Source organism: Acomys russatus, chromosome 27, assembly GCF_903995435.1.
Source record: "Acomys russatus chromosome 27, mAcoRus1.1, whole genome shotgun sequence".
NCBI classification, from domain to species: domain Eukaryota; kingdom Metazoa; phylum Chordata; class Mammalia; order Rodentia; family Muridae; genus Acomys; species Acomys russatus.
Window position 1 is genome coordinate 35121768 of NC_067163.1, and position 18762 is coordinate 35140529.

General features: G+C 40.8%; 1 protein-coding gene across 1 annotated transcript in view; it reads right to left on the minus strand.

Moving 5' to 3' along the window:
- Positions 1-168: 168 nt before the first annotated feature.
- Primpol (primase and DNA directed polymerase) overlaps positions 169-18762 on the minus strand; it is a 30079-nt gene continuing 11485 nt past the window's right edge. The window contains exons 5-12 of the mRNA XM_051169658.1: positions 16983-17213; positions 16143-16305; positions 13370-13458; positions 9566-9655; positions 9355-9463; positions 3462-3544; positions 3335-3381; positions 169-457 (exon numbers count right to left, since the gene is read on the minus strand). Of these exons, the coding sequence (XP_051025615.1) occupies positions 209-457; positions 3335-3381; positions 3462-3544; positions 9355-9463; positions 9566-9655; positions 13370-13458; positions 16143-16305; positions 16983-17213 (1061 nt within the window). The 3' untranslated portion in view covers positions 169-208. The remainder of the gene's footprint in view (positions 458-3334; positions 3382-3461; positions 3545-9354; positions 9464-9565; positions 9656-13369; positions 13459-16142; positions 16306-16982; positions 17214-18762) is intronic.

Below are 18762 nucleotides of genomic sequence, written 5' to 3' on the forward strand. Positions count from 1 at the left end.
ATAAACCTAGCTTAGGTAAAGAGCAAATATTAGAAAACCAAGTGATAAAACAGTTGCTATAAACAAGTTTAATAATAAGTTAATATAATTTGATTTTTTTTTTTTTTTGTGGTGTTGGGCTATAGTCCCCAGGCCTAATTTTACATATATGTTATCAAGTCTCAGGCTTCAGGCAAATAGCAGCTCGTTGTATGAGTTCTGTCTGTAGTCAGCTACTCTGTAGTGCTTCTATAATTAGCTCATCAGGAATATCATCCACTGAACTCTTGTCCTCAAGAAGACTCTTGTCTGCAGCATCAGCTAATTCAGCATCTTCTGTAGCTTCTACGAAACAGGCGTCGTCATCGTCATCCCAGGCGGCAGCAGGGAACCCGCCTGCCGACAGGTCACTGGGCCGTGGGATCTCGGTCAGTGAGTTGCTGGCTTCATCTGCTTCACCAGGAGTGAACTCTTCTTCCTTCATTTCGGAGGGAGGAGGACGACAGAGGAATAAAGATGAGTCAGAGTATGTGACTTCACCACACTCCAAATATGCCTGAGTGAAGGTGTCAGCAGGCAAATGAGCACGCTAGCTGCTGTGGTCAGGAATAGTCACCAAGGGGAAGGGTAAATTAGCTCAAAAGTAGTTGCTTCTGTAGTGCAGACATGCTGAAAACTCCCAGCCTGAAACTGCCTGTGGTTCATGGCATACATTTCAATATCCTGGAAGGGTACAGCAAAGGTAGGTGTAAGAGGTTCCTAATAGGAAGTGAGGCTTGCTGGAGACAAGCTGGAAAATACATTTCTAAGTTAACTAAAATCACTCCCTAGTACCTACAGAAAAAAAGCCCGGCATGTGATCCCAGTGCTAGGGAGGCAGAGACATATGGGTCCCTGGAGCTTGGTGGCCAGCCAGCCAAGTCTCCCAAATGAATACCAGCCCAGCGGGGGAATGGCTCCTGAGGAACTGACACCTAAAGCTGTCCTGGCCTGTATGTGTATGCACATGCATAACACATACAAATGGATATATAAATAGATTAAGGGAGACATGGCAAATGTTAACAGTTCATTTGAAAGACATTTTCTATAGGATTATTTCTAAAAAATAAATATATAAGGTATGTTCACATAGTGATAATAGTGTATACTTGGCTTTGTTTGTATTTTCAAGACAGGGTTTCTCTGTGTAGCCTTGGCTGGCCTCAAACTCACAAAGATCCACCTGCCTCTGCCTCCCTAAGTGCTAATGCACCACTGTGCCTGGCTTCACCTGGCATTTTACACATTTTGTCCAGTCTTTCTTATAAATTTTTAATTATTATTTTATATACATGGGTGGTTTTGCCTACATGTCTGTCTGTGTACCACCCAGCATGCCTGGTGCCTGCAGAGGCCAGGAGACAACATCAGATCATCTGGAAATGGAGCTGTGGGTACTTGCGAGCAGCCATGTGGATGCTGAGACTCAAACCTGGGTCCCCTGCAAGAGCAGTCAGTGCTCTTAACCACGGAGCCATCTCTATAGCCCCCTCCCTCACTTGGCATTTTTGAGATATTAGAAAAGAAAAGTATTCTGCCAGAACCAGTCACCAAAATAAATCAATGGCTGCGAATGTAGCTGGGGAAGCCTTTGCTTCCCATGTATGAAGCGCTAGGTTCAGTTTCCAGCACTGCCAAAAATGAAAAAAACTACTCAAAAGAATGATACAGTGCTTTTTAAGAGATAGAAATAAATAGAAACAGTAAAATATTTAAACTAACACTTTTTCTGCCGGAGAATATGCCTATCATTTCTTCTATGCCCGCTCCAACATACCAAGCATGGGGTTTCTCACTTTAAACTTGGATGTTGGGTCTGGAGTAAGAGTGCAGTGGTTAAGAACACTGCTGCAAGTTGCCAAGAAGAGACTTGATACCCTATGAGAATATACAGGGGGAGATAATCCCCCTCAGGAACAGTCATAGGGGAGGGGAATAATGGGAAAATGGGGGGGGGGAGGAATGGGAGGATACAAGGGATGGGATAAACATTGAGATGTAACAAGAATAAATTAATAAAAAGAAAAAAGAAGAAAAAAAAAAAAAAAAAAAACCACTGCTGCTCTTCCCGAGGACCCAGCTTCAGTCTCCAGTACCACATGGTGGCTCACCACTACCAGTTACTACAGTTCCAGGGAACCCAGTGTTTTCTTCTGCTTCCTTGGGTACCAAGCACACATGTGGTACACAGACATAATCAAAGTGCACATATACATAAAAAACTAGAATGTATTATTTTCAGAAGAGCTTTCAAATGCAGATTTCACAGGATGCCAGACAGTGTTCTAGCATATAAACTTAAGCACTTGTTCAATTTGTACCAGGTCATTTATTCTAACTGGCAATCTGAAAGAAGGGACTGCTAAATGTGGAATTTTAAAGGTAAAATTCAAAAATTCTAAATAATACATGACAAAAAGTATGAAATAAGACTACAACTTCACTAATGCAAATGGAGAGTGATTTGCCCCCCGTCCACAGTCTGGTGACTAGTTGGCGGCTGTCAGCAGGGCTGGCAAACTTAGTAGCAGTTAACTCTCAGCAACATCTCTTCAGTCTCCTAGGATTTCATGGAACAAGTTGGTAACAGCTAGTACTGGAAATGTTTCTGATATTTCACGGAAAAAATACCTCTGTGTGTTATGACTCTGAATACAAAACGAGCACATGAAAATATAAATAAAGGAAGATTTATGCTAACACTTTTGCTTCAGGTTGGCCAAATTATGGTGAAGTGTTTTTTTCTCTTTGTTTTTATTCGTGTGTGTGTGTGTGTGTGTGTACACACACTACATGCATGCAGGAGCTTATGTAAGTCAGCAGAGGGCATTGGATCCCAGGAACTGAAGTTACAGGTGGTTGTGAGCCACCATGTGGGTGCTGGGGACTCAACCTGTTTATTCTATAAGAGCAGTTAAGTGCCCTTAATCATGATTCATCCAGCCCAACCCACTTTTGCTTTTAATGTATTTTCTATTTTTTATTTGGATTAAATATTGGTTTGGCAAGCTAGTAATATCCAAAAGTAAAACTGTGTGTTCCCTTTGACACAGTTCTACAGATAGAAAGCCAACCTACAGATACACTTGGTCAAAGGGGCACTAAGACAAGTACCTTACTTACTCTTTAAAGCAAATTCTAAGACTAAATTGATTATATACTTTATTCCCTAGCAGTCCATGTTATCAGAGGTACTACTGTTCCAAAGTAAACACAGATGCCTCACACTGTTTAAAAACTATCTGGACATAGGATACCATTTGTAGTTCATTTATGCTATGTACAAAAACCCAAGGCCAAGAGCTGCACTTACATCTTTCAGAAGAAACAGGAGACTTACTTCAGTGGGTAATGGAAAGCCTAAATCAAAAGATAGTAAAAATATTTTAGATGGATACCTAATTTTTGCTTTGTGGTAAATATAAAAATTCATAACTCACAGTTAGATTTGAAGTTTTGTGCTTTACATACAGGGTCATGGCATTTTTGATACCAAACTTCATTTTTCAGATCAACCAGAATCCTTTATGTATAAAGAAAAGAAAGTATTAATACTCATACGAGGCAGAAAATAAAGTTCAAATATATGATATTTGCCAGAGATGTGCCTATGACTTAAAAGATGAAGAAAAATTAAAAAGCTGAAGGATGAAAATAAACATACATAACCAAAAGAAAACTAGTAGCTAAGAATAACACTCATGGGGCCGAGAAGATCCATGGGCAAAGTGCTTGTCTCACATGCACAAGGCCCAAGTCAACCCTCAGAACCCACGTGAAACAAAATAAGAGGAGGCCAGGGAACTGGGAAAGGACTCATTGCCCAGGCCTCAGGACCTGAGCTCACATCCCAAGACCCACTGTAGGGATGGGGAGCACAGGAAGGTCCTAGGAGCCTGCCCTCCAGCCTAGCCAAAATGGCAAGCTCCAGGTACAGTGGACCTCAAAAACAAAACAAAAACCCATAAAACAAAAGATGGAAGGCTATAGAGGAATACAACCAATGTTAATCTCTAGTCTGCACTTGTACATGCATGGACAGGACACCTGCACATACACCTACTTGCATGCACAAACACACAATACACAGGCAAACATTTTTAGAAAGGCCACAAGTGGTGGCACATTCTTAGAATCCCAGTGCTGGACGTGGAGCAGGTATACCTTTGGGACTCAGTAACCAGCCTGCCTTGTCTAGTTGGTGAGCTCTATGCCAGACAATGAGAGACCCTCTTAAAATGTTTTGTCCTCACTGCACACCTATAATCCCAGCACTCGGGAGGCAGAGGCAGGTGGGTCTCTATGAGTTTGAGGCCAGCCTGGTCTACAAAGGGAGTCCAGGACAGCCAAAGCTACACAAAGAAACCTGTCTCGAAAAACCAAAAAAGAAAAAAAATGAAAAACAGAGTTTTGTCTTTTGACCTCCACACATTTGCACCTCCCTGCATGTGCATGCATCAAAACATATACTATACAAAGTGGACTTCCGAGCAGGAAAAAAAATAAGCAGTAAAAAAGTTATATTCACCAAAATAATATAATTTCAAAATACACTAGCAAGAATGTAAGGACGACAGGTCTACCCACAGAGGTAAATAAAGACAGTAAGTGTAGCATGCTCAGCCACAAACAGGATGTCTATATCTCATATCCTACCCAAGGCACAGAGGCTACTGTGGAAGAGGGGGGTGGAGAGATTGTAAGAGTCAGAGGTCAGGGAAGACTGCTGCAAAATACCGTCTTCCGGGCATGAAGAGGCTATTAGACTCATGAACTCACTCACAGCTGTTGTGGTTTCCTATATAACATCTGTACAAGATGAAGGTAATTGGTGTTCAATCAGAATGGGGACAGGTTCACAAGCCCCCACCCCGCGATGAGCAATGTGGACAGTGGACAGCTTCTAGGAGAGGGAAGAGTCTGTTTAATGGTATAGCTCTAGGTAAGTCAACTACATTCCAGCAAGTGACCCCAAACAGGTAGGGGTTGATCTAGAAAGATTTGACATAAATATGACTGATTAAAATACCCTGCATGAGGATATGAGCTCAGGAGACGGGGCAACATGCACAGAGCCTTCTGGGTCTCCACAGATGCGGCCCTAGGGCTGAAAGGGGAAGTGCACGCATGCCCCATCCCTAACCCACAGCAGTTTCAGCTGATAGCCACTTGCAAATAAAATGTTAGTTTCCTCCAAGGGAGTCTCACAGAGCAAACTAACACTTTTAAGGGTAGACTGCGTGCCCCAGCAGTAGATGATGGCCAAAAGAAAAGGACTCAAAGGCATCATTGGAGGTTCCTTGTCTCATAATGGATGCCTTGCATGGCTTTTCCTTAAAAAAAGAAAAAGGAAGAAAGAAAAAAGAAAAAAAACCTTAATTTGTATTTTGTTTCATTTATGTAGCTTTTCTCTCTCTCTCTCTCTCTCTCTCTCTCTCTCTCTCTCTCTCTCTCTCTCTCTCTCTCTCTCTCTCTCTCTCTCTCTCTCTCTCTCTCTCTCTCTCTCTCTCTCTCTCTAGCTTCTAGTTCAATGTTTTTACAGGATTCCTGAATGTGTGAACACCTGGTCTCTGTATCTGTTTCTTGTGCCTTTCTTGGGCTCTTTTCCTATTCCAATGTGGTAGTTTTTGTTGTATTTTTATATTTATTATATTTTATTATTATTCCTTACAAGCTTCTTTCTTTCTTCCTTTCTTTCTTTTCTTTCTTTCTCTTCCTTTGTTTTTCGAGGCAGGGTTTCTCTGTGTATCCCTGGCTGTCCAGGAACTTTATAGACCAGGCAGCTTGCCTTAGAGATCCGCCTGCCTCTGCTAGGATTAAAGGCATGCGTCTGTTTGTTTTATAATGAGAGACTGAAAGAGGTTGATCCAAAATGGAGAAGTGGGGAGAACCTGGGAGGAGTAGAGGGAGGGGAAACTACAATCAGGATATATTATGGGAGGGGGAATCTGTTTTCAATAAAAGGGGAAAAAGAAAAAAATGCCCATTTATAAAAAGAAAAATATACATTACAAACAACTCTGAGATTCCATCTTACACCCACTAGAATAGCTAAGATCAAAAACTCAAGTGACAGCACATGCTGGCAAGGATGTGGAGAAAGGGGAACACTCCTCCATTGCTGGTGGGAGTGCAAACTTGTACAACCACTTTGGAAATCTATTTGGCATATTCTCAGAAAACTGGGAATAGGGCTTCCTCAAGACCCAGATATCCCTCTCCTTGGAATATACCCAAAAGATGCCCCAGCACACAACAGGGACATATGTTCACCCATGTTCATAGCACCTTATTCCTAATAACCAGGACCTGGAAACAGCCTAGATGTCCCTCAGTCGAAGAATGGATAAAGAAACTGTGGTACATATACACTATGGAATACTATTCAGCTATTAAAAACAAGGAAATCCTGAAATTTGCAGGCAAATGGATGGAACTAGAAATGATCATCCTGAGTGAGTTAACCCAGACCCGGAAAGATACACATGACATATACTCACTTATAATCGGACACTAGCCCAACAGAGATGTCCCCTGAAAGTCTTCACTTAGCCTACTGGAACTCTAGGTGAGAGAGGTAAGGAAGAATGGGGAAATAGAAGGATGCAGAGGGTCCTAGAAACCTATAAGAAGATCATTTTAAGGCTGGCAGATCTGGACCCAGGCAGGTCAGCTCAGATTACTGTACCAACCAAGGACAATGCATACAGCAAACCTAGAACCCCTATCCAGATTTAGCCAATGGACACCACATTCTCCACAATTGTGTGGAAAGTAGGGACTGACTCAGACATGAACTCTGGTGCCCCCTATTTGACCACTTCCCCTTGGTGGGGAGATCTGGTGATACTCAGAGGAAGAGTAAACAGACTACCAGGAAGAGACTTGATAGGCTGTGATCTTATAGTGGGACAAGGTCCCTTCTGTCACAGACCTAGGGGAGGGGAATAGGATGAAAAAGGGAGGGAGGGGGAACAGGAAGATAAAAGTGAGGGGATAACAATTTAGATGTAATCTGAATAAATTACTTAAATAAAATTTAAAAAAATATACATTGCATGAAAAAGAATAAAAAAATTTTAAAGAAATTCTTTTATAAGGCTTTAATAAAATAATATATTCTCTTAGCAATCTACAGATCAAGTAACCACCAAAAATCAGCAAAGATGCAGAAAATATTTATAAAACAATATAGATGCAGTTAAAAATTTGATCTAATAGGCATATATGAAGCATCTCTTTATAATCATGTGCAAGCCATTAAAAAAGACTATCTCAATGCTACCTAGGCTCTGAGCATCCTTAAATGTAAAAGGATTAGTTTGGGATCTGGAGAGATGACTCGGTATTAAAGAGGATTTACTGCTCATGCAGAGGACTCAGCTGGGTTTACTGCACCCACATCAGTGGGCTCACAAGCGCCTGTATCTCCGGTTCAGGAGATCCTATGCCCTCTGGTCTCAAGACCATTTGCACATAGTACACATAAACTCACACAGGAGCACCTACACATAAATAAAAACAAACTTTAAGAAAAATACGTAAATGCATTAGTTTGGGCTAGAGGGATGGCTCAGCAGTTAAGAGCACTTGCAGCTCTTACAGAGGACACAGGTTTGTTGCCAACACCACATGACAGCTCACAAGTGCCTCTAACTCCAGTTCAGGGAAGCTGATGCCTTCTGGCCTCGCATGCACCAGGCACATAGGTGGTATACATACTTACATGCAGGCAAACACTCACACACATGAAATAAAAGACATCTTAATAGGCTGAGTTTGTAGAGAGCACATTGTCTAACCACAGGACAAACTTTATAAACAAAAGGGGGCTAATAGAAACCCATCATCTAGAAATAAAACCATTTCTGAATAACCAACAGCTTAAGCAGGTAGAACGGAAATTTAAAATGTGTAGTCCTGATTGCAACTGAAAATACTACATCATTATGTGAAGGCAGCTGAACTGATCTTCAGAGTTTTTACACTTTACTAATTTATAGGTTTTACACTTATGTTACATAAGAAGAATGGCCAATGACACCTTGGAAAAAGAACAATAAAATACAAGAATTAGTGAAGAAGTAAAACCTAAAAAAATTAGCAAGGCTAAATTCAGAGATTGAATTATTGCAAAATTGATAAAAAAAAAATAAAGCAAGATACAAATACTATTAGGCAGTAACTGAATCACATACTAAAACTAAGATAGAGAATGTTTGCCAGGAGCTTTGACAATTATGGTAAAATAGACAAAGCACTAAGTGAAATACGCCAAGCTCAACAAACTCCAGAAACAGGAAGAAACCGTAACAGTCATAACTAGTGAAAATAAAACCTTAAATAATTTTTGTATAGTTTTAAATCTCTCCACAGGGAACTGAATCTACACTGTGAGAGCAGCAAGTGCTCTTAACCACTGAGCCATCTCTCTAGTCCCAAAACATAGTTTTGATGGCTTTTGTAAACTGAATTAATTTAGTATAACAGAATCAGGATATTCAGCATGTTTTTCATCAATTTCTTCATCATTTTCTCATGTCTAGCATATACAAATCACACAAGAGTCTCAGCTTTGACATAACTATAAATCACAGCAAAATTTTGCATGACTGATAACTTCCATTTAATCCTTATTGTAGCCAAATCTTCATATGATTTAAAATGCTATTTCTGGTTTTACTTTTGTCAGGGAGAGTGGCTGAAACCAAGCCTGGTGTACAGAGCCAGCATTCAGAGGAGCCAGGTTCCCCAGCACCGTGCTGCTTCTTGAGACCCCACACTGACTGAGGAGGCTCCTCTTCACCAACTGCTGCCCAGGTCTGCTTTCTATCAGGTGTCCGGACCAAAGGCAGAGAGGAAGGGAAAGCTCAACCTGCCCATCAACACCGTCTGCCCCGTCTCCCCCATTCAATTCTATCATCTTTTTAACCTGATCCTGTAAGGGTTATTATCAAAGAAAGTAAAATAAATCTAGTATGTGCTAGACATAATCTAACAACTAGTAAGTTAATTTGATATTATAAAACAAACTAAATACAGGATATAAATTAATACCTCATAAATATGATTTTATGGGCTGGAGAGATGGCTCAGAGGTTAAGAGCACCATCTGCTCTTCCAGAGGACCTGAGTTCAATTCCCAGCAACCACATGGTGGCTCATAGCAATCTATAATGAGATTTGGTGCCCTCTTCTGGCCTCCAGGTATAAAGCAGTTATATACATTAAATAAATAAAATGATTTTATACTGTCAACATTATTTTAAAAGTATAAGTATTTTAAATATAGCAGTTAAAGGCATATAAGTTTGAATAACCAATATTACTTACATGATATTATTACTCTTGTGGGCTCTTCCAATGTTTTCACACCAGCGGTATTTACATATATCATAAACCAGTAATTCTTCTGGAAAAAAGTAGTTCCACCGCCGAATTCCTGAAATGCAAGGGATGCTGCTCGAGGAGCCGTGGCTCTGTCACATAAGAGGAGCCGTGGCTCTGTCACATAAGAGTTAGTACAGAGCAGGCCTAGCTTTACCTCCTTTAATGCCGCGTCTGCTCACCAAGGAGAGAACAAATTGGTCAACTTCCGGGTATGGTGAGCACTGGAAACCTTCAAGGGGTTCTACTGCAACAGAAATATTTACAGATAAAAAGAGTTAAATGTTGAAAAGTTAAATACTGATCGAATTATTATTTTATAATAATACTTAGGAATTTTCCTCTTCTTTTTTCCAACTTGCTTTAATGTTGTTATGATTAATAAAAAGAAAATAGGATGACAAGATAATAAGATGCCAAGCAGCAGACCTTATGTTGTATATGTAATAGTTTATTAAATGAGCATGGGGGGAAAAGGGGAAGGGGTGCCCTAGAGAGAGAGAGGAAGAGGGAGAGAGAAAGGAAGAGGATGGAGCAGGTAGAGGGGGTTAGAGAGAGAGCACAGGAGGGTTTATTCTTTTATATGGCCCTGGGCAGGGCCACGCCCCGGTGGCAGGTAAGCAATAACATCACAGGTAGGTGGACTGGAGCAGAATACTAACAACTGTCAGTTCTTCAGCTTTGCTATGCTACAAGGAGGCAGTTAATATTCAAGCTTCGATTAGGTCAAATGTTGGCTAGTTTTAATAAAGGGCCCGTTTCCTTCATTTGAGTAGACGCCCAGCCCAGAAGCTGCACAGGTCTACTGGGTAAGCCTGGGTGTTGCCTCGAGCTGGCCTCATTCCCGCTTCAGCCCTGGTGGTCTGCTACTAAGCACAAATGAAGCCACAAGACTTGTAGGTAGAAACTGAGGCCACTCTGAGGTCACAAGGATTCAAGACACAGCGAGGCCTCTCTGCAATCTTGTCTGAGCAGGAAGAAAACACTAACGTCAAAACAAAAAAAACCAAACAACAACAACAACAAAAAGGCCAAATATTACTGTCCTGGCTAACACAGGCAGCTGTTACTGCTTTACCAGTTACAGAGTGAACCTCCCTCCAAGCTGCCTCCTCCTGGACGAGATTTAATAAGATAAGGAATGGAAGTTATTTCCCCTCTAGTAAAATGAACAAAACGAACCCGTGCTTCCTTGTATACACCCTCACGTCGCAGGAGCAGGCCCACCCCTTTCCAACACCTTCTTACTGAGGCACCCCAGTACTTCCATCACCTCGGGGCATCATAAACTCAATTTGTGTTTCCTGGGGTCTCTCACTGGAGGGCACTAACAATTTTATTTTGTATCTAAAAATCTACTGTCATAATTTATAACAGGGCTTTCTTTGGAGTGCCAGCTCCCGAATAATGACATGGAGACTTTTTACTAATTATGAAAGCTTGGCCTTAGCTTAGACTTGTTCCCCAACTAGCTCTTAATTTATGATGTGCTGTTTACACTAATCTGTGTGTGTTCTGCCACTGTGGCTTGTTACCTCTCCTCAGACCTTAGTCCTGGCACCTGTTTCTTCCTTTGTGTCTGGCTGGTGAGTCCAGCAAAGTTGACAACCCCTCCAGCCTCAGATCCCTTTCCTGAAGTCCTGCCTATCTTCTCCTGCCTCAGCTATTGGCTGGTCAGCTCTTCATTAAACCAATCAGAAGGTGAGGAAGTGTTGGTTTACAAAATATGGTGCAGCTGCAGAGCAATTGAAATAACAAAACCAAAGTCCTCAGTACTCAGCTATCTGGAGGTACAGGATTAACAATCAAATATACAAAGACAACCTTCACACAGTGTACAAAAGATCACCCCAACAATAACTTAGAGTGATCTGTTCACAAATTCATTTAGGGTTTTTTTGTTAAATAGGTTTTTTTCCCCCGAGGCAGGGTTTCTCTGTGTAGCCTTGGCTGTCCTCCACTCTCTTTGTAGCCAGGCTGGCCTCGAACTTACAGACATCCACCTTCCTCTGCCTCCCTGGGTGCTGGGACTACAGGCTTATACCACCACTTGTTTAGGTCTTAATGACAGGAAAATCTAGTTTCCAGCATTTCATTAAAAATAGTTTAATATATAACTGGAGACATTTTGGAAAATATTCCAATACAATGTCAAGAAATATATTTTGGGCTGAAGAGATGGCTCAGCTGTTAAGAGCACTGCCTGCTCTTCCAAAGTACCCAGGTTCAATTCCCAGCATCCACATGGCAGCTCACAACTGTCTGTAACTCCAAGATTTGACACCCTCTGACCAATGCACATAAATTAAAATTAATAAAATATATTTTAAAAAAAGAAATATATCTTAAACATTGAGAAGAAATAAACAAAGAAAAATGTTGCCCATGTGTTTAATAGGCTGGTGATCATATAATTTGTGTGTCTGTGTGTTGTAGCAATAAGGAATCTATTGAATCCAGGGCAAGCATGCTCGCGTGTGCTCGCGCTCTCTCTCTCTCTCTCTCTCTCTCTCTCTCTCTCTCTCTCTCTCTCTCTCTCTCTCTCTCTCTCTCTCTCTCTCTCTCTTCATTTTTCAAGGTGGGGGTTTCTCTCTGTAGCCTTGGCTGTCCTGGACTTGCTTTGTAGACCAGGCTGGCCTCAAACTCACAGCAATCTTTCTGCCTCTGCCTCCCTAGTGCTGGGATTAAAGGTGTGCACCACCATGCCCAGCCAGGGCAAGCGCTCTATCACAAAGCTTCTGTCCCAGTCCCATCCTTATTCTAGAATCTACTTTTTCTCTTATTGTCTTCAATGGTGTCTTCCACGTTATCTAGGCCTTATGAACCTGAACTGTAGTGATGGAGTGTGTCATCCAATTCTGTTGTATATTTAGGCTGTCTGGAGTTCCTCACTATTAATAATGATATATTAACATATGCAAATAAGCATTTATAAGAGAGTTTACAGAGCCAGGTAGGGTGGCGTATGTCTTTAATACCAGCACTCCCAGGCAGAGGCTTGTGGATCTCTGCAAGTTCAAGGCCAGCCTGGTCTACAAAGCATGTCTAGGACAGCCAGGCATACACAGAGAAACCCTGTCTCAAAAAAAAAAAAACAAAGAGAGAGAGAGAGACAGACAGACCGACAGAGAGACAGAGAGATTATATAAGAAGCTTTAGGAAAAAACCCTATATGTTCTTCAGTACAAGAATGGGCAAAGTATGATGAGCCATGTGTGAAACATCTATGCAGGAGCACAAGGTGTCCTTACTGTGGCAGTTACCTGTAATCTTAAAAAAATGCATTGATTTAGTCTCTCCTGTCTCTCTCTCTGTCTCTCTCTTCTCTCTCTCTCTCTCCTCTCCTCCTCTCTCTTCTCTTCGCTCTCTCTCTCTCTCTCTCTGTGTGTGTGTGTGTGTGTGTGTGTGTGTGTGTGTTTTGAGTGTGGAGATCAAACCACAAGTTGTGGGAGTTCTTGACTTCACCTGTGGGCCCCTGAGATTGACTCTGGGTTGTCAGGCTTGGTAGCAAATGCTTCTACCTGCTGAGCCATCTCATCAAGGCACCTGTCTTTGATTATGAACAAAGGATGAAAGAGGGGCTGGAGAGATGGCTTATTTATTTCTGGCCGCCACATGCCCCAGATATGCACAGGGTATACAGCGAACATGTAGTCCAAGTAGCCATCACAAAAAAAAAAAAAAAAAATTTAAAAATCGGGTTAAGGTTTATGTAGTCATATTTTGACGTGCTTATTTTATATAAAATGTATTACTTAATATTCTTTAAATACCACAGAATGAAAATGAGGTAATTTAATTAATAAACATCTATACATTTTTAATAGAATGTCCAACCTGCTTAGAGACCTAGAAGTATTAGTTTTAAAATGATCAGCAGATACTTGAAATCTAAGATTTCTAAGACAAAAAAGATTTTAGATCCCTAAATTTTAATGTGAAACTGTTTGCTTAAAGTTACCTGAAGTGCCAGTACTGTTAAAATAGTCAGCGTGCTTTCTTTTAGTCTGAGATGTGTCACATGTGAGAATCCGTAAAGTATTTGAGAATCTAAAGAAAATGTATAAAAAATAAAGTAGCATTAGGTTATAATTAAAGTAGCAGGACTAGAGAGTAAATAGTTCCACGCAACTCCACTGTTATAGCCCAAGGTGCCAGTCTTAACACATTATAGTAAAATTATGACTTGCCAATTAAAAAACAAAGCAATTTCCTGTTGGGCACAGTGGCGCAGGCCTTTAATCCTCAGCACTCAGGGAGACAGAGGCAGGTGGCTCTCTATAAGTTCAAGTCCAGCCTGATCTACAAAAAAACGAGTCCAGGACAGCCAACACTACACAGAGAAACCCTGTCTTGAAAAACCAAAACAACAACAACAACAAATACAAAACAAAACAAAAACAACCAAAATAAAAACAAAACAAAACAAAACAAAAAAGCCCAATTTCCTTTAAACAATCATTTGGGGACTGTTTAAAATACTTTCTTCATAAAGTAACCCAAGAATCCTAGGGTAATTGAAATGACTGAAAGTACAGTTCTCAGGCAGGCGGTAGTGGCTCCAGCACTTGGGAGGCAGTGGCAGGTGGACTGTTGTGAGTCCGAGGCCAGCCTGGTCTACAAAGCAAGTCCAGGACAGCGAAGGCTACAGAGAGAAACCTTGTCTCGAAAAAACAAAAAACAACAAACGAACAAAGTATAGTTCTCCTCAATGCACAGACCTTTGAACTTTCTGTTAGGATTTTAAACTATGAATAATAGAAGAAAAGTAATGAAAGCACAGGCAGAGAGGAGCCAAGTTCAACTCATGAGCATGGAGCGCTGGGCCTTACGCTGTAGGAGAGCAAGGCTGGCATTCCCGGGCTAAGCTACCCAGCACAGGGAAGGAAGCTGTACTTTAGGGTGAGAACTCACTTCTGTGAGGCTGCACTGGGACTGCACAGGACTCCAGGGGTTCTCGACTGTGTCTCTTGACCCCATTGGGGATTGAACGACCCTTTCACAGGGGTCGCCTATCAGACATCCTGCACATCAGATCTTTACATTATGTTTCAACAGTAGCAAAGTACAGTTACGAAGTAGCAACAAAAATAATTTCATAGTTGGGGTCACCACAGCATGAGGAACTGCATTAAAGGGTCGCAGTGTTAGGAATCAGACAGTCAGCAATCCTGTGCCACTTCCACAGTGCAGATCCTGCACCTCTAACACATGCCAGCCACTGCTGCGGACATGGTATGTATGCGTTCTAAACTGAATGCAGCAAGCTTGGAAGGCCATTATTTCCACTTTAAAATTCTTTTATCTTATTTTGAGAAATATTAAAGGAACACAAACAAAACAGATATATATGGGGGGGCTACTGTCTATCTTCCCACTACACACAACTTTCCCTGGAGAAACACCATCATTCATTCATTTATGTTGAGCCAGGGTTGCTCTGATGGCCCCAGCTGTCCTGGAATTCGCTCTGTAGACCAGGCTGGCCTCAAACTCAGAGATCCACCTGCCTCCGCCTCCTGGCGACTGGAACTAAAGGTGTATACAACCACAGCTGGCTAAATATTTATTCTCAAAGCTAATTCCTATGGAAAGTTTTCCTTAAAAACTTTTAGAGAGATGCAGAGGCAGGTGGGTTTCTGTAAATTTGAGGCCAGTTTGGTTTATAAAATCAAATTCCAGGCCCAACAGGGCTATACAGTGAGTCTCTGTTAAAAAAAAAAAAAAAAAAAAAAAAAAAAAAAAATCCCCAAACAAAAAACAACAAACAAACAAATTCAAAACCCCAAACCAAAAATGTTTGAGGAAAGTAAAGCGGGGAACAACATAGCAAGGTGGTTTAGTCCAGTTGTTAACTACTTTTGTTTGTCTTAGGGATTTGCTTGTGTTTGCTAGTTTGGGGGCCAGGGTGATTAAGGATTAACACATGGCCTCATGCAGCCTGACTGGCCTTCAACTTACTGTGTAACCAATGATGATCTTGAACTCCTTGTCCTTATATGTCCACCTCCCAAGTGCTAGAATTACAAACAGGTCTGGACCTACTGACCACATTCTCAGCTGACAAAATTGCCAGTCTGGCAAGAGTAGAATTAATGACCAAAAACATAGAGATCTAAAGTGCAACAACAGACCTGACGATAAATTATGCCGTTACAGTAAAACGTCATTAAATGTTGTATTTTAATTGCTGGCAAGCTGTTGACTTGACAAATATGTGTGATACAATGTTGAACAGAACAAACCAGGTGACATATCTATATGAATAATGATCCCAACTAAAACCCATTGTCTGGGGCTTGGTGCAGTGGGTCAAATGCAGGGCCCTGAGTACCCCAGGCAGTGCTCTGCTGCTGGTATACCCACGATAGCAAACAGCCTCTGAAGAGGGGGCTGTGAAGGTCTAAATGTGTATGTGTATATGTGGAAAGAAAATGAGATAGTACTAGTTATACTTTCAAACTCAATGCAAATATCATTATTTTGTTTTTTACAAAGTGATTCATTTTAGGATAACTAGAACATTTAATTACAGTAAATATATCATAAAAAGATATAACGAAGAAATTAAATGGTTAGAAAAATTTCGTGCTATTTTTTCAGACATAAAACAGAGACTTTTAAAAAACAAAGTCTTTTTTTCATAAGGTAGAATCAATTTACACTACTCACATTTTAGCAATATTCAATGCTACATACATAAATATGAAAGATTGGTTTCTGGTTTTACAGACCTGACATTGCTCACCAGCGAAGACAGGAAATACTGGTTTTCCTCAGAAATATCTTTTGACTGTTTTGGAATAAATCTGTTATCTTCAGCAACCTCCAAAGCCACACGCTTTCCTATTTTTGATGATTGATATAATCGAAAGTTTCTGTTTTTTGTATATACTCCTAGATCAAAAATAAATTTTAAAAATGAATACATGTTTTCATGATTTGTTTTTATAGTCATCAAATATTTTTTCTGTAGAACTGCTAGAAGAGATGATTATTTCCCATATACAAAATTAAAGCAATATATAAATTAAGATAAGTTGAAGTTAAGATGAAAGAAGGCCACATGCAGATAGCTAACTAAATGACTCTGGAGTCACTCTCCAAAGGAAAGCAAACAAAACAGTAGGTCAGAGTGCCAGAAATAAAATATTTGACTGAGAACTGCCAAAGAACTGTGGCACAAAACCCCAGAGAAAGGGAGGCACCAAGAAAAAGCAGAATATCTACAAGGTTTCCATCCAGAAAAGCATGGCAAGAAACAAGAGAACACTAAATAAATGGAGGAACCTATCATGTGCCAACACTAGTCCAAGAAACGGTAGCTGGAATCACAACAGAACAACCAGAGTCTGCATGTGACAGACGCGCTGCTGAGCAGCAGGGAATGACAGCCATTTCCAATAAATGGTGCTGAGGGGACCGGATGACCGCAAAGTAAAAATAGATGGATCTTGACGTCTTCACTCAGCAAGCAAAATCTATTCCCAGTGGATTACAGAACCTAAGCATAGGCCAAGCAGGCACACACTCGCCTTTCACAAAGGACACAAGGCAGTACCAATGTTACTTACCTAGATCCACAAAAAGATGCTTTTCTCCTGTGCTATTCCTCACAACGAGAAACGAAAGATCAGGGCCACATTGCTCAGGTGACCCCAGCTTCTTCTGGGCCTCTGAACTCTCTTGTTGTTTTAATGGTATAAAACAGGAAGCTTCATGGCTCATTGCCTCCGGGATCTTATTTTCATCTTCCTTGGCAAGTAAGTGAAGAGCAGGTTGCAAAATTTTTCTCACAAAATTACCTAAGGAGAAAAAAATATTAAGATGATGATCTAATTCTTGTTTTCTTATTATTGTCTAGATGCATATTTACAAACAACAACTGTATGCAATAAAGCCTTTCTCCAGCTGTTGCCATAACTACCATGTCTCCTCTACCACATCCTTTCATTTGTACAGGCTTTTATTTTTGAAGCTCCTATTGGCATGGGAGGGTGTCAGTTGTAAACACACCACGCTGCTGGTATAGACTTGAGCCTAAGGTGCTGTCAGCAGAATGTCCCCTTCCTCTACCACAAATGGAGCAGAACAAGGTCTAGTTGATGGCTGAAGGCTGAGGCATCCACATGAGGGCACAATGCTGAGACAGCGACAGCACACCGAGAGGCGGCCACACCCCTGTAGAGTCAGCAGCCTGGCAAAGTCTGATGAGCTCATCCTCTCTCCTTTAGCTGCCACATGCCCAAGAACCCTCACTTTGGTATAACAAAATAATAAGGAAAACTCTTATATAATTACAAATTTGGGCTTATCACTTTATAAAGCAGAAAGACTTTCTATCATCTCCTCTATCATCTATCTCTTTTTTTAAAGTTTTTAAAAAATATTTATCTGAGTGTTCTTTTTGCATGTATAACAGAAGAGGACATTAAATCCCATTATAAATGGTTGTAAGCAACCATGTGGTTGCTGGGAATTGAACTCAGGTCCTCTGGAAGAACAGACAGTGCTCTTAACCACTGAGCCATCTCTCCAGCCCCCTATCATCTATCTATATACATTTAAGTCATAAGACACACATCGTTTATAATCAAAGTCTTCTTTTTCTAAATAAGACTTTCCTATGCAAAGAAACAAATATAATTTTTGTTTTGCTGTTTTGAGGCAGAGTCTTGCTATGCAGCCCTTGAACTTGTGATCGTCCTGCCTCAGCCTCCCTAATTCTAAGACTATAGGCCTGGATCATCACGACTGTAATATGTTTAGCAATTTTAAAAGAAATTCTAACTAAATGTAGTGCCACATGCATGTTATTCCAGCTCTCAGGAAACAGAATCAGGAGACAGTTTGAGGTCAGCTAGGACTACATAGCAAGACTTTGTCTGAAAACAAATACAACGTGGGCTGGAAAGAAGGCTCAGCAATTGAGAGTGGTTCCTGCTCTCCCAGAGGACCAGAATTCAGTTCTCCGGACCTGTGTCAGACAGCTCACAACTGCTGTTGCCTGCAGCTTCTGGAGATCTGACACCTTTTGGCTTCAAAGGCACCTGCCCTCAGGTGGCATAGATTCAGACACTGAGACAGACAGACACACACAGACACACACACACACCATAATAAGTAAATAAATAAGCATTAAAACATTAAGATGAAAGCGAAAGCATTTGGTCCTGGCAGTAACATATAGATACGATTATTTCTGTAATGAAGGTAGCCAAGTAACACTGGTTAACAAGATACAGTAATATCAAAAGAATATGAAACAATATAAACACAAATTAATAAAGCTGACTTTCCTGGAAACCTCAAATTCTATCTACCCGGCCCAGATAACAACAGCAGTGAGACCTG